General features: G+C 44.3%; 1 protein-coding gene across 1 annotated transcript in view; it reads right to left on the bottom strand.

Moving 5' to 3' along the window:
* The window catches only part of col4a5 (collagen type IV alpha 5 chain), a 91,568-nt gene that overhangs the window by 24,746 nt on the left and 51,825 nt on the right, over positions 1 to 14,997 (bottom strand). Inside the window, exons 26-34 of the mRNA XM_088924587.1 lie at positions 13,831 to 13,999; positions 11,925 to 12,017; positions 11,573 to 11,677; positions 11,032 to 11,129; positions 10,271 to 10,421; positions 9,820 to 9,933; positions 5,871 to 6,038; positions 5,507 to 5,596; positions 4,865 to 5,011 (exon numbers count right to left, since the gene is read on the bottom strand). Of these exons, the coding sequence (XP_088780713.1) occupies positions 4,865 to 5,011; positions 5,507 to 5,596; positions 5,871 to 6,038; positions 9,820 to 9,933; positions 10,271 to 10,421; positions 11,032 to 11,129; positions 11,573 to 11,677; positions 11,925 to 12,017; positions 13,831 to 13,999 (1,135 nt within the window). The remainder of the gene's footprint in view (positions 1 to 4,864; positions 5,012 to 5,506; positions 5,597 to 5,870; positions 6,039 to 9,819; positions 9,934 to 10,270; positions 10,422 to 11,031; positions 11,130 to 11,572; positions 11,678 to 11,924; positions 12,018 to 13,830; positions 14,000 to 14,997) is intronic.

Here is a 14,997-nt window from a genome sequence, read left to right as displayed (position 1 = left end):
CAGATCTCCCCACCTGGCGATGAAAAGGAGCTTTCCCTGTGCACCCTGGCACCCAAGAGGGGTCAGGACCACCACCCTGCAGTGGTGGAAGGGATCCAGATGGCAGGAGAGCAGGTTGGTGATGTAGCCCTCGCCCTTAGCCCTGAGAGGTCCTCTATTAGTGAGGATCTGCTTGAGCAGCTGTCACAGGGCCACCGCCAGGTGCCCCTGGTGCAACATTCACAGGTTAGACAGGAGGTCCAGCTGGACGCTGAGACTACTGCGCTGTGGACACACCTGATCCCAGATGCCGATTCCCTCTGCTGTGACCCAGGGAACCTGCAGTCAGGTAACATTATTTCTCACAACTACCAGGTAGTGAGTGAGACTGACCTGATTGTTCCTGCCTCGACAGCAGGGTTGCCAACACACCCAGTCCCCCAGAAGGGACAGGGAATGAAAGCCGAGCCGGTTTTCTTACAGCCACCAGCTCAGTCTGTCAGTCTGAGTCTGACCAACAGTGGTTCACCCAGACTGGAGCTGGATGGTCAAGTCACCCGCCTGCCAGTGCAGGACATCGCAAGGAGGGGTGTCAGAATCCCCGCCTGCACTGACATGGGCCTGGTGGGTGATAGTAAGTTCAAAGACAATGAACTAGCTATCCCAGTGCTGGGGCAGCTCCCTGAACCCCTAGCGAGGGAAGGGGGGAGCGAGCAGGTGTCCTACACCTACCCCCAGCGAACGATTGTAAACATGCCGATAGAGGGATTCCTCAATCAGGAAGGGTGCAGGGTGGACCTGAACAGTGAGAATGGGGTAACAATCCCAGATCACTCAGGTGCTCCAGATGACCACTCAGCCGAGGGTCAGGCATGGTCCACCGCTGCACCGCCCCCTGCAGGGTTCCTAGAGCACAGGCATGAACAAATCGAAAAAGCAGATGCCCTGGAAAAGGAGGAGCAGCATCAGCAGCTGCGTCAGATCTCCTCAGATTTCCAGGATGTTGGTGCCCAAGATGCCACATGGCATACTGAGAAAGACACCATGTACACGCTGCGCCAGCTTAGAAAGGCGACAGTCACTCAGAAGGAGATGACTGGGATCAGCCACCCGAAAAGACTTTTGGGAGGACTGATCGCTGCCGCCACTGTTGCACGTTTGCTTTTTCTGGTAGGTTTGTGTGCTACTGGCACTCTCACCCTGACTGCCCCAAGAAGGCAGGTGTCAGAGATACCAGAGGGTAGTGACAGACTGTATCGACAGCAGCAAAAGTTGGAAAGCTTAGGGAAAACCCTACAGGCAATTTCCTATGCAACAGGGTTAAACCTTATTCCCCAACCAGTGGACATGATTGTTGGTGTTATACAGTGGGTTTATGCTTGTGTGCAACAGGCCAGAATGTTGACACAAGACCTGTTAAGGGAGCTTAGTGCCACTGTAGCCAGTCTAACCACGGCACAATTCCCAACCCACTTGATTCCACTCTTCTCAGTAGAGGAGTGTGTGACATTAACCCCATCGTTCATAGCTCACCCAGAAGGCAAACCAAGATTGAATTCGGTTCCAAATCTTGAGATGGGTATGGCTACCAAAGCTATCCATTGGCTGTGTCTAAACGATTCACCAATGAAGGGTGTAAAGCTACTAACGAGCAGAGGAAGGTTAATGAACCCCATGAAGAGCAGGTGGGAAGTAAGTGGCTGGTCAGCACACCACGTTTAACTGACACTGTGACTTGTGACAGGCATGATGCAGCTACCTAATAAAACAGTTCCTTTAAGTTCCTGAGGAGGCCATAGTACAGCATGGTAACTTAACACTGTACGGTCTAGAACCAGACAACATAAGACCAAACTTGAGGTCATGGATGCCTTCAGGTGCCACACTAAGGAATTGGATAGAAATCCAAGAAACAGTAAGCCCTGAAGAGGTACAGGTAGTTAGTTTGCTTTAATGGAACAAACCTCCAAACCACCCTAGCAGATACCCAACACAGGTGTTGTGGTTTATCGGGGGGCTGGGAACAGGAACTGGTGTTATTGTAACACTGCTGCCGGGTAGCTGGATCATGACTGACAGTGTACTCTGAATGATGTACTCTTACATCAAGATGTACTCCGGGTAGCATGAATGAGTCAAAGGTAGCATGCCAAAAGAAAGGAAGTGACTTCTCCCCAAATATCTACCACAGAGGTATCAGATATTGACAGTGAACTTCCTGATGTGTAATTCCTAGACTTAGATAATGTCTCCTACCGTGTTTATACATACTCCAGATGTTATTCATCCTGTTTGTATCCAATGCTGGTTCCGGTATGAATTCTCGAGGAGTAATGTGGACATTTGAGATTAATGTTCTAATGGCAAGGGACATCACTTAACTCTGTTTTTGTTTTGAAGGCAACAACGCCTCAGGACCTCGTGACCTTCAAAAAGGGGGGATATGTAGCGGCGAGGCTTAATAATAAGGCAGAATTAAGTGTTTCTGAGCTTCCCAAATGAGGCCCCATTTCTCTGTTCATCTCTGTGGTGCAGCCACAGAGAGACCATTAGGGTGATTTAAGGTTTCCTAGGACAGCTCCCAAAGGGGGGTGCACTTAGCTAAGCCTGGCTATCATGATCAATGGTCATCCATTGGCGCCTATCTGTCTAGGGAGTGCCAGTTGGACATCTGGACTGCATTCCTAAGTGTCAGGAGTAAGTGACTCATATCTCACCGTGGTCAACCAATCAGGGACTGGTAGGGCCGAGTAACCCACGTGGGACTCTGATGCCCATGGAACTTTCAGCCAATCAACGAGCTGAAGTTCCTCCAGGTAAAAACAGGCAACACAGGCCTGGAGACTCGAGATTCAACAAGTAAGATTCAACAAGTGAGATTCAACAAGATTCAGATTCGGGAGATTCAGTAAGATTCTGGAGAGGATTCTGTGGACTGTTCTAAAGGGAATTCAAAGGAGAATTCCAGGGCAGGACGGCCCAGGAGCAGAAGGCTCCCAAGGGCAGGACATTCTCGCAGCGCGCCTCCTGACCATCCTGAGACTCAGCCCGGACAACCACGGAACGGCCAGTGTGTCCGAGTGCCAGAACTTTCCTTTGTTCTAAGAGTCTAGAGTGGAGGTTGCCAGAGAGTAACCAGCAGCAGGCCTCGTGGACAGGTCAGAACTGTGGACAGCTGAATCACTATTCAGAACTAGCTCTTCATCAGGAACGAACCAGTCCTCTTCCTGACTTGCTGGGACCCACAGTCATCTTTTCTCCTGTGCACAAACTTTGCTAGTTAAAGCCAACACTAACTAGCCGGTCAGTGAGCATCTGCAGCGCACCGTCGCAAGCCGCACAGCACAGCCTGGCACCGAGCCAGAGAGCGCGGATTGGACAGCAACAAGCCTGCAGCTGATTGTTTGTGCCTGCAGGAGATCTGAATCCCCAGAAATTGGATGAGTATTCAACTTCAATGCATTACAGCTCGAGAATTCAATTGTTATCCAAACCAGTTGATATCAATTTAATTCCTAAGAGTTATGTACTTGTTTTGAGTATCTAATGTAGAAGTTATAACCAAGTTCATTTACGAAACGGTCTTAATGAATGATATACTGAACGTATGTCCTCTTGATGTGTAACACTTCGTAACTGATTGAATATATACCTTTTGTATTCTGATAACCCTCACGATAAGATCTGTTAGGTTTACATGCATATTCTATGTATTAATAAAAGTATCCTCGTGTATTAGTACCTGTGTGTGTGCGTTGTTTGAGTTATATCGCATGGTTGGATTCTAAAGCCATCAAAAGAATCAACTTTGTGATTTACTGCTACAATTGATAATTGTCTCAGTAAATGCCCAAACCCTACAGAACTGGTGCCTTCAGAGAGCCACTATGATTACATATTTGGCGTCCCTGAACGGCTATGAAACACTACAAGTGTTAGTTCACATGTGGTGAATTGCAGCCCGTAATTACAAATCTTGATAGCATTCACTGCAGGTACTGTAGTTTTTATGTAGCTGCAGGGATAGCATCTCTATATAACAGTAACCCACTGGAAGATGCCCCACTTGGTGTGTTTGCTCTGGTAAATTAGTGGATGGAGATCATCTCATTGCACTATCAAAATAATGTACTATTCTCACTCCATAATGAAGGGACATAATTTTAACTTTTATTCACAATCACCTGTAAACACTTTCTTGAATCTTTAAAATGTACAATATGGGATGGCACTAATCAGGAGGGTTAATGTAGGGGGCTGGCATTCTTGCATTTTAGTCCTTATGCTTTTAGCACTGAAATAAGAGCATCTATGAAAGGACTTACTTGATGTGTTGTTTTTAATGCTGACCTTGGTTTTCCTGTTCTCATCAGAATCGACCTGTTATGAGCTCTTATTACCTCCAATACTTTTTTTCACTGCTTTCTTCTTTTTACTGGGCGAGAGGGGGGCTGAGGCTTATCCCTCCAGGAAGCCAGTGGCCCCATCCATCTCCAGCAAGGCCTTGGACACAACCTCTGGGAGGTTCATCCCTGTGTGTTCTACACTCCCCTTCCATGGAGCTGCTGCCTACAATCACCAGCTACTAACCCATCCCCTCTCTCCTTCCTCACAAAGTGCACAGTCTCTCTAAAGGGCACACTACACACTTCCATCGCATCTTCAAAGCTGCAGCTGACATTGTGAGGAGAAGAAAGTAAATTCAGTATTCTAAAGGTACCAACCCTCTAGGGAAATGCTAGAATAAATGACTAATCCTTTGTGCATTTCTCTTTTAGAACAGGAGATACAGTCATAGCGTTTCTTACAAATCTTACAATGCATTGTAAACAGGCACTTCCGAAACAGGCACAATCCCACACCCCCGTCACTGACAAATCCCTACCTGGTGGCCCAGGATCCCCCCTCTGTCCCTTCAAATCTGCTGCTGGGATGACGGGTCCAGGAGGGCCTGGCAGGCCAGAATCACCCTTATCTCCCTTAAACCCTTCAGGCCCACGGCTTCCTTGCTGACCGGGGAACCCAGCATCACCTGAGGGGAAAAAGGGCATTCTGAAGAATCCTGAAGAGCTTGTCACAGGAAAATTACATAGTGAAAGAAGCACAATAGTGGCATTTGGATGGAGGTCACTTTCTGTGCTGGGACCATTTCACTATTCCAAGCTGCACAGAAAGGTGTTTCAATACCAATCTCAGTGCTCTCAATTTCCAATCTTGGTTAATAATTGAACCCCAATACTCCAGGAAGTCACTCCCAGCAAGACCTGCGACCAGCAACTGCTAGGAATTGATTACCATGAAATTCCCTAGTCTTGTTATGGCAATTCAGTATTTTGAAATGGGAGAAAGAAAAACAGGCTGCCAGGTTCTTCCACAAGGCTCTTGGTGATTTAAAATGCAAAGGCAATTTAAACTCCAGGTTACAGTGTGCATGTGATGAACAACAACAGTCTCCTGACTCTCCAGAAGCTGTGTTATTCACAGTCTTTAACAAGACAGGGCACTGGAGGGCAGGTAGGACAGATACCTTTGGATCCTGGGAATCCAGAGGGGCCAGGACTGCCAGGAGGGCCCTGGGGGCCCGGGGTCCCCATGACACCCATCTCTCCCTTTTGACCTAAGGTGGGGAAGGAAGATATTTAGAATCATACCCTGAGGTTTGGTAACAGACTCCACATTCTATAACTGAGCCGTTGTGTTGATAATTTCATCGACATTGACTTGCTGAATTTTCTCTATACAGGCCTATTGGACACATTCATCTAGGACTAGAAAATCTGGCATTCATCGCTGCTTTAATAATACTGGTTCTGACAACATCAGTGAACAATCGAGAAAAATGAAATGGTGATGGAACATCTACACATTTCAGGAGTGCACAGCTCACTCACCAGGCAGCCCTGGTAACCCGTCTCTGCCAGACTGGCCAGGCAGTCCCGGAGGGCCGGGGACTCCCGGTGACCCACGAGATCCTGGGCTACCGAAGTCCCCTGGGGGACCAGGAATATCCAGTCCTGGGGGTCCAGGGTCTCCTTTCTCTCCATTTATTCCCGGGAAGCCTGTGGCAGGAAGACGGTCAGCATGAGAAGCCTGTGACAGACTGCCTTGCAGGACATCCAACATCCCCCCCTTTTAAGAATACACCACAAATGTTTAAAAACTGACTTTGCTTTTGCTAATCCAGGTGAAAAGATTTCGTACGCCTGCAATTGCCAGCAACTCAAACAGCCGCCACAAGAAAAATTGCAGTACGCTTTCAAAAGGTGAAGGGAGGGACAGCAAGAAGTCCAAACGATTCAGAGAAACAGCCTGTGTTTCACATAAAGAGCAGGTAATATGTTTCATTCACCTGACATTTTACTTAACAAAAAGCAGCAACAACATAAAATCTTGTTTATGTACATGCAAAACATCTGATTTCTGGTATGTACAAGCGACAAGAATAATATCCATCTCTAGCAAGATTCTTTAAAACTTTACATCATTGAAACAGATACTGCAGTATTATCTTGCTTAATGGCTTTTTCATTTGCATCAATTGACTGATATACTTTAACACAAGCATATTTTGTATAGTGTATATACATCAAACATTGTGCACCAAATACTGTAACACAAGCCCTTCTTTATAACGAGGGCACATGTCATTACTCAAGCCAGTCCCTCGGTATTCTTTGCATTACAGTGATGCTTGGGAGTATTCAGTGCAGGAAGTCTTCTAGGATTCTTGTTTATACTTGAAGTGCTAGGTTCTGAGTCTCTATCATTTCAAGCTTCTTAACTTTGTGTTTCAGTTTTCAGATATTTCTAGTAACCTGTTCCTTTCCATTGTTCCCAACTGGAGCAGCACACAGTGTGAACAGTGATGATTCTCACCATTCAAAAACCTTGGATGAAATAAGAATTTCCTGTTTCTGCTCAACATACCATAAAAACAGGGCAGAAAATTACCAAGAGTAATCCTGGGATTTCCTACATTAGCTTTTGGTGCATTTACAGCAAGATTACACAATGACAGCAAAGCCTGAGGATGTCTATTTCTGGGAACTGAACCGTCTGTTCCAGCCTTACCAGAAGTTGTGCACAGAATGATTTCATGGAAACATCAAAGTTGTTTTGTATGATCTCACAACTTGGTGACAAGTCCCATAAAAAAACTGGGAAAAAAAAAATCAACCACCAGATTTCCCTCCATTTCCAAAAATGCAAACACCCAACATTAAATCGGTAAAACATACAGGACACACACACCAAGCTGGAGAAACAAGCTACAGTACCTGGTTCACCTTGAGGTCAAAGGTCAGCAGGTTAGGGAGCACCATATTGTTGAGTAGCGAGAAGGGATTAGGCATTTCAAACAGGCCAAAGATGAGAGGGATTAGAAAACAAGGTAAAGGCGCATAATTGTAAAACAAATGTTGTACTATTACAGTTGAAAGTCATCCTCAATCAGTCCCTGTCCGTTATTAAACGCACAATGGATAGCTAATGTTTCAGTAAATGTCTGTGGACAGACATGGGGTGGTATTGCAAAATGCTGAAGCTATGTGGTACTACCACAGAAGGACAGGATTTGTGAGAGCACAGGTACAGCTTCTGACAGTTTCTATACCAGTTGAGATTTTGAAACTGAGGGTGCTATAAAACAGTTCTTTAAAGTGTCCGGTCACTTTATCCACAACATCACAGCAGTTTTATTTCCACATATTTGTACAAGAGGTGGGAATCACAATTTCCTGGGGCTCTCCACGGATAAGTTTCTTGCTGGCCATATCTGTGCCTGATTGATAGTTACAGCACTAGACTGGGCTGCGCAAAATCCATAGAAAGAATGGAAAGTGAATGACAGCACCTGCTCTAGATTGAATTCATGCACTGTGACTGTGTGGCAGGATGGGACAAGCAGCATATTCCTAGACCAATCCAGTTCCACATAAGAGAAACAAACACAGTGCTGTTCAGCATATTACAATACCACTCCATCCTGTCCAGCTCTGTAGAAACGTTGATGAATTACCATCTAGATTTTAAACAAAGATTAGTGGGATGGGTTAGTAGAAATGATCATCAGGAGAAAAGGGAAATAAGTTAGGACAGAGGAGTGCTGGGTAAATATTGATGCCTTGTACAGTGACAAAATTAAAATTTTATTTAAAAAAATAGATGCAGCACAGTGCATTTGATAAATATAGATCACCAGGGAATCACTTCCTTCATCTACAAATTGTATTGAATGAGAAAATAGCAGTGACTTGCTGGGTTTTGCCAAACTCACAAAGTTGTACCTGCTTTTTTTTCCATCAAATAAAAATCATTATATCTCATTTTCACACAGAACGTCCTGTAGTGCCTACAGGAAAGGTAGCATTCACTCACAACACTGCAAGCTCACAGGTGGCCAGTGAGCCTTATGAAGGCAGTGTTGCACAAGAGGCAGAGGGGATGAGAGAGAAGCTCTTTCCATAACCCAGCACAGTCCACTAATGACTTGAGCCAGAAATGTCCAGCATCTGTAAAAACAGACTATACACTTTAAAAAGGGCCACAATATTTAAATTTTGCTTTAAACGTTGAGTTTTGTTTTTGCCGTTTTGTTCTGTGTAGAACAATCCAGGCCTTGATCCAGTTTGGTATTTCACTCTAGTATTTGCTAAAGGCATCAATGTTTAAACAAGTGTGAGTCCATGCCAAGAGAGTGCTGAGAAAAAAGGGTATAGATATCTGGAGAATCAGTTGTCAAAATATAGGAAATCTGATACAAAGGACAGTGAGTCTCACTGCAGTCTGCCAATAAACCCAACAAACTCAAAACCGATGTTATCCAGGCCTTGACACATTCAACACAGGCAGTGTGGTATCGCTGGGGAGTGCTCTAAAACACTGGGGCATCTCCAAAACCTCAAGCACCGCATTCATGTAGGCATGCATAGTGGAACCAAGTGCTCATGTTCAATTAAAAAAAACAACGAGTGAAAACTGATCAAAAGTGGTATAGTCCTCGTGCAGTTGGGTGTGAAACTCTTGCATCCGGCAAAAGAAACAAACAAGAAATTTCTGGTAGTTATAAGTGATGACTGTGCTGCATGACATTACTAAGTGGATTGATAAAGATACCATGCACAACCTTTCCTTTTAAATGTGTTCAGAATGCTGGTTTTTCAATATGGTTCACAACACAACAGTACAACCATAAAGAAATGATAAAAAATAGATTTTGTTTCTTTATGTGCAGTCTTATTCAGAAAAGAGAAATAAACAGTTTGTATATATACACTTCAGCAGCACTTTAAGATGTTGAAAACTAGAGTGTGGAACAACTAGCAAGGCGTCATTGTTTAAGACTGTTCACAACACTGGAAGAGTTTCTGTTTACCACACAAGATGTGATTCAGTCCTACAAATATTACTCCAGCTTTTGGCCCTGTACGATGACAGTCGGGCCGGCTGGTTACAATTATTTAAAAGCAGGCTGAAATAAAGGACAGTTGGGAGCAGAAGAGCTAGTAGCTAACATGATTCTCTATTATCACTCGTACAAAGTGCACACAAGTGCAGCTTTTTTATTGAATAACTCAGTCGGTTTCAGAATTTGCATTTTCATCTGTCATCTAATGATTGCATATTTTATTTATGGACTTTGGCTTTGACTTGCCCTTGTTTGAGAACAAGACCCTAAATCGTCTGAAAAAACTCTGTAATTAGAGATTTGCCTCATAGGGACTGAACTGAACTGATCTTTCCAAGCTACATAATTCTCAATGACTACAAATCTGAGGATTCGTTGTGTGTATGACAGTATTGGACAATGGCTGCTTTTGAGGAAGATATTCAAAGATGTACCTGGAGGACCCACAGCTCCTGGGGGTCCAGGGGGGCCAGGTGGTCCCTGGATACCAAATCCTGGAGGTCCTGGAGGGCCACGGAGTCCTGGCTGACCAGAAAGCCCAGAATCCCCTATGACAGACGGGAAAGAAGGCTGAAAAAGAGCACCACTATCTGTGACGCGCAACAGAGCTCAGAGGGCAGTTTTCAACCTGCTTGTTCATGGGCTATAGCCACATGCAGTCCTGTTCAGCAGATTGGCTTAACTATTTGAATTTTCTGACTCCAGGACATATATCAACTGGGAAATGAACAATGATAATCTTGAACCATGTCAAACTTCTGGGAGATTACAACAAGCCTTTTAATTTAGTGGCTATGACTCCCTTGGGTTGATTTATAACCTAGGCAATTGCCTCTTAGCCTTTGATACATCACGAATAAGAGTTGCACAGCCTGCAATCCTGACCTTTTTGCCCTGGGGTGCCATCGAAGCCAGGGCGTCCTGGCTGGCCAGGGGTACCGGGGAACCCAGAATCCCCTTTCGGTCCTGGAATTCCTTTCATCCCAGGAGGTCCTGGCAGGCCCTGCGGACCAGGAAGTCCAAACCCTGGCTCTCCCTAGAAACAAGTGGAGAGTTGTTAGCGAAGGACTTGAATTGGACATTTTGAGCCCACGTTATCACTGGGGCAGAAGTGAAGACCACTTTGTGGAGAAGTGTGGCTAAGGGCTAGAAGGAGTTAGCAGAACCAACTTGGGAAACTAAAAGAAACTAATCTCACTAGTCTAAATACTAAATTTAGATTTATATATTTTAAATACAAATATATATATATTATATTCATAAAATTAAATAAAAATATTGAATATATAAATCCTGATATATAAAAAGTTGTCTTGTCCCTAGCTGGCTATGTCCGAGATTCCCCAAGTGGTAGTGCACAGCTGGCTATGTGTCTTGGAGAGTGGGGTGGGATTAGTCAGACTGGCCTCTCTTCGTATGACGGGGACCACTTATAGCAACCAGGACAGAATCTCTGAAGCTATGCTGCCTGTGCTGTATTAAAAGACTTTGACTCACAGGTGGGCTGGGTCAGAGAAGTCTGTCTACACGTCCTCGTTCTCACTTGTGCATGGTTGCTAGGTTCACAGCTGCAAGCTGAGACGCACAAAAACATAACTGATGACCAATTCTAACTTGACAAACTCCGACTAGTGTTCCAGTCTTACTTTGGACCCTGGGTTGCCCGGTAGGCCTGGACGTCCATCATTACCAGGTCTTCCTGGGCTTCCAGCTGATCCAGGCAGGCCCGGAGGTCCAGGGAACCCTAAATGAGAAGCCAGCATGAAAGTTACTCTTCAGTCAAAGCTCAGCTGCAGTAACTGGAAGAGATCATGTTATGTTTTACCAGATTATATTCACCCAGGGAGCACCACACAAAATTAGCAATATTTTTTTAAATATTGATGATACGTGCTACTAGAAATTTAATACCTTTACCTGTATTTCAGTTTTAGAAAACAGAATGTATGACCCGGAGAGGTCACGTGACCTGCTCTTAATTTTCTGGCATGTTTCTAGTAGGCTGCCTCTTGTAATGACAGTGTCACAGTGCAGCTCCTAGGTCCTATAGCAGCACACCAGTGGGACTAAATGAACTGGAACTAACAGAATCTAACAGATAAAAGGGCTTGGGATCTGTTAAGAACTATCCCAGTGACTTTGAGCTATGGAAATGTGTCGAAGTACATATAAACTCAGACTGCTTACCTTTGGGCCCTGGAGGTCCAGGCAGGCCAATGCCAGGAAGGCCTGGGTCACCCTTAGATCCTGGCAAACCAGGGAAACCGGGCTGCCCTGGTTGCCCAGGATTACCTGCACAGACCAAACAATTAGCATTTAGCAGCAATTAACCTTAATTAATTAGCCTTTGACAACTAACATGACTGACTGTCAAAGGATTTCTCTAGACTGGCACGCCTCTTGAAGCCTGATGGTAAATTCAAGAGCTTCCTTGCAGTTTGATCAACAATAGGAAGGTGGTACCATTTCTGAAACAGAGCTTGCAATATTGCAAAAACCTAAAACAGTTTGAGTTTTTGAGATAATAGGTGGTTCATACCTAGGGGTCCCGACAGACCAGGGTCTCCAGGTGGCCCCATTGGTCCTGGTAGTCCCTTTTCAGAGAGAGCTTGACCTGGTTCTCCTTTAGGTCCTGTAGACAAAAGAGGGAGTCTCTCAGCTCTGAAGAGCATAAAATGACATATAGTGTCGTGAAAGAGGACAGACAAAACTGAGAAATTCTACTCATTAGGGTTAAGGTCACCAGCAAAACAAAATAAAAGAAGATATTTCTTAAGGACAGTATTAAGGTATTAAAATTAGACAAGATGGGATTGATAAGTTTAATTTTCCTTGGAGTCGTAGAACAAATTGAGTATTATGAGTCACAGTAAATCAGCAGTGCTGGCCTATAAGGCAATGGCAGCATTTTAAAGGGAGGTTGTCCTAATCTTCATGGAAATATTCCGTTCAATATGACTGCTCACAAATCATACACACAATCTCGATTTCAGTCTAATAACTGAAAACCCGAGAGTGGGTCATGACGAGGAGTGCCACAGGCGTCAGTATGAGGATTGTTAATCTGTAATTATAATTGCAGTGTTAACAGATGGAAATGTATCAACTTTACACAAAAACGTGAAGGCATTTTGAGAAATGGTTTAGAGAATTTTGGGAACGAGACAACAGTCAACACTATACAATTAGTAAAGGAAATAATTCAGATGCGCTTTATTTGTACATATATGCTAAATATTTATTTACACAAGAAACAGTAGATGCATCCGAAAGGATTTATGAATTATACTGGCTTTAAATACTGGCTGTCTTGTGGAATTCTGCCTGTTCATGGGTCTCTGAAACCTAGATGCCATACGTCATCTAATTCATCCCAAAAAAGCTCAAATCTGACAAGTGGGACACACAGCATAACTATCACATTCTCATTTTGCAAGAAAGCAGTTTTTTTAAGAGCAGCATGTGGATTTCACCTGCTGCAATAATGTCATGATGAACAGCTGATGAGGTTCCAGGACTCCTGTCCAGACCACTACACTTGGACTGCTCCATCATTTAGTCTGGTGTACACAGCAACTCGTGCCATTCTATATATTCGCTCTGTACTTGATGACATCCATTAAGGAGGTCTTTACAACACTTTGATTCAATGCTGTCTTGACTGCTGGAAAGTCCACATGAGCTTTTCCTCCACAAAGGGACTGCTTTCCTCATGTGTGAAGCACAGCTGTTATTTTCTGTGTTCTTATTTCTTTTTATAAGGCTTGACACTCAACAAGATAAACCACCTCATGATCTTGTATCCAACCAACTCTTTCAAAATAAATAGAGTAATACATTTTTGATGCTCAGAATTTACTTTACATTGTTGTAATGGAATGAATACTATAATGACTTGAATATAATGGAACATTCGCATACAATTTCAAGCACACCCAAATACATGTTTAACATTTAAATAAGACAATGTCTAAAGAACTTTAATAATTAAACATTTCACAATGCTTTCAAAAGTATTGCAATGTTTCTCCTTCTCAATCAATATCTATGCATTACTTATTGGATGCATATTTTCTTATATCTTTTGGATGGAGCTGAGCAAAGCCCCTGTTTCATTCCAAACAAAATCATCTTAATCTGAGATGTACTTGCTTTGAGGGTGTTGAGGCCTGATTTACAGCAGTGTTGTGCAAGCAGTTAAACTAAGGGGCCTTGCAAGGCACTGAACTGAGGGCCACTAGATACCCTGAAAGAAATGGAAGCCTAAAACCAACGGAATGTGCTTCAACTTGTGTTTTTGTCCTCTTTGGGCAGAAAATAATTATTCAGTGTTTCCAAAACAAACCTTTTCCACAGGGGAGAAGAGAACTTAGGACAGCACATTTGGCAACTCGCAATATAAATCAAAGATCACAACACATCAGACGGCCCATTCAGAGCCTTACCTGGTGTTCCTGGGGATCCTGGACGCCCAGACACCCCCTGGACTCCTTTCTCCCCTGGAGGACCTGGGGGTCCAAACCCTGGGGGCCCCTGGGGTCCTCTCTCACCGGGGACGCCTTGAAAGCCTGGGTCACCTGGAGAACCTCGCTCTCCTTTCACCAACAGGGCTCCCTTCAGAGACAGAAGCCATCAGTTCACATCAGGTACTAAGACTCAAACTGGCAGAGTCAGATTTTTAATTTCACCACCTACAGTACATACTGTAGGCAACAAGATAAAACCCAAAAGGCTAAGGATTTAAACCAATAATGGTGTATAGGAATCGAATCAGACCATGCTCGAGATGCTGTTTGACTCGTGTTAATGCCATCTTGGATTCTCAAATGCTCGATTATTAGGATTATGACCCTCGAGAACATTAAAGGGGAACTTCAGTCCCAATTTAAGATAAGATAAGATCGCTTTATACTTTATATGTGGCCATATACAATTTCTTGCATTAGGAATTTGTCGTTTTCGCATACCCAGCTTGCTCTCCATCAGACAGGCACAAAGACAGGGAGAGAGAAGCTTGGAGTCAGAGCGCAGGGTCAGCCATTTATACAGCACCCCTGGAGAAGCTGGGGTTAAGAGCCTTGCTCAGGGGCCCAATGGAGTTGGATTCCTCTGCCGGCTGCGGGATTTGAACCGACAACCTTCCAGCTACAGGTGCAGATATTTAGCCACAGCCATTATAATAATAATAATTTCTGGACACTCCACTCAAAGCGCTTTACAGGTAATGCGGACTCCCCTCCACCACCACCAATGTACAGCATCCACCTAGATGATGTGACGGCAGCCATAGTGCGCCACAACGCTCACCACACATCAGCTATCAGTGGGGAGGAGAGCAGAGAAATGAAGCCAATTCATAGATGGGGATTATTAGGAGATCATGACTGGTAAGGGCCAATGGGAAATTTGGCCAGGTAGCTGGGGTTAAACCCCTACTCTTTTCAAGAAATGCCCTGGGATTTTTAATGACCAAAGTGAGTCAGGACCTTGGTTTTACATCTCATTCGAAGGACGGCGCCTGTTTACAGTATAGGGTCCCCATCACTATACTGGGGCATTAGGACCCACATGGACTGCAGGGTGAGAATCCCCTGCTGACCCCATTAACACCT

The sequence above is a fragment of the Atractosteus spatula genome, chromosome 9 (assembly GCF_055471065.1).
Source record: "Atractosteus spatula isolate fAtrSpa1 chromosome 9, fAtrSpa1.hap1, whole genome shotgun sequence".
NCBI classification, from domain to species: domain Eukaryota; kingdom Metazoa; phylum Chordata; class Actinopteri; order Semionotiformes; family Lepisosteidae; genus Atractosteus; species Atractosteus spatula.
This window is presented reverse-complemented; position numbering and strand designations above follow the sequence as displayed.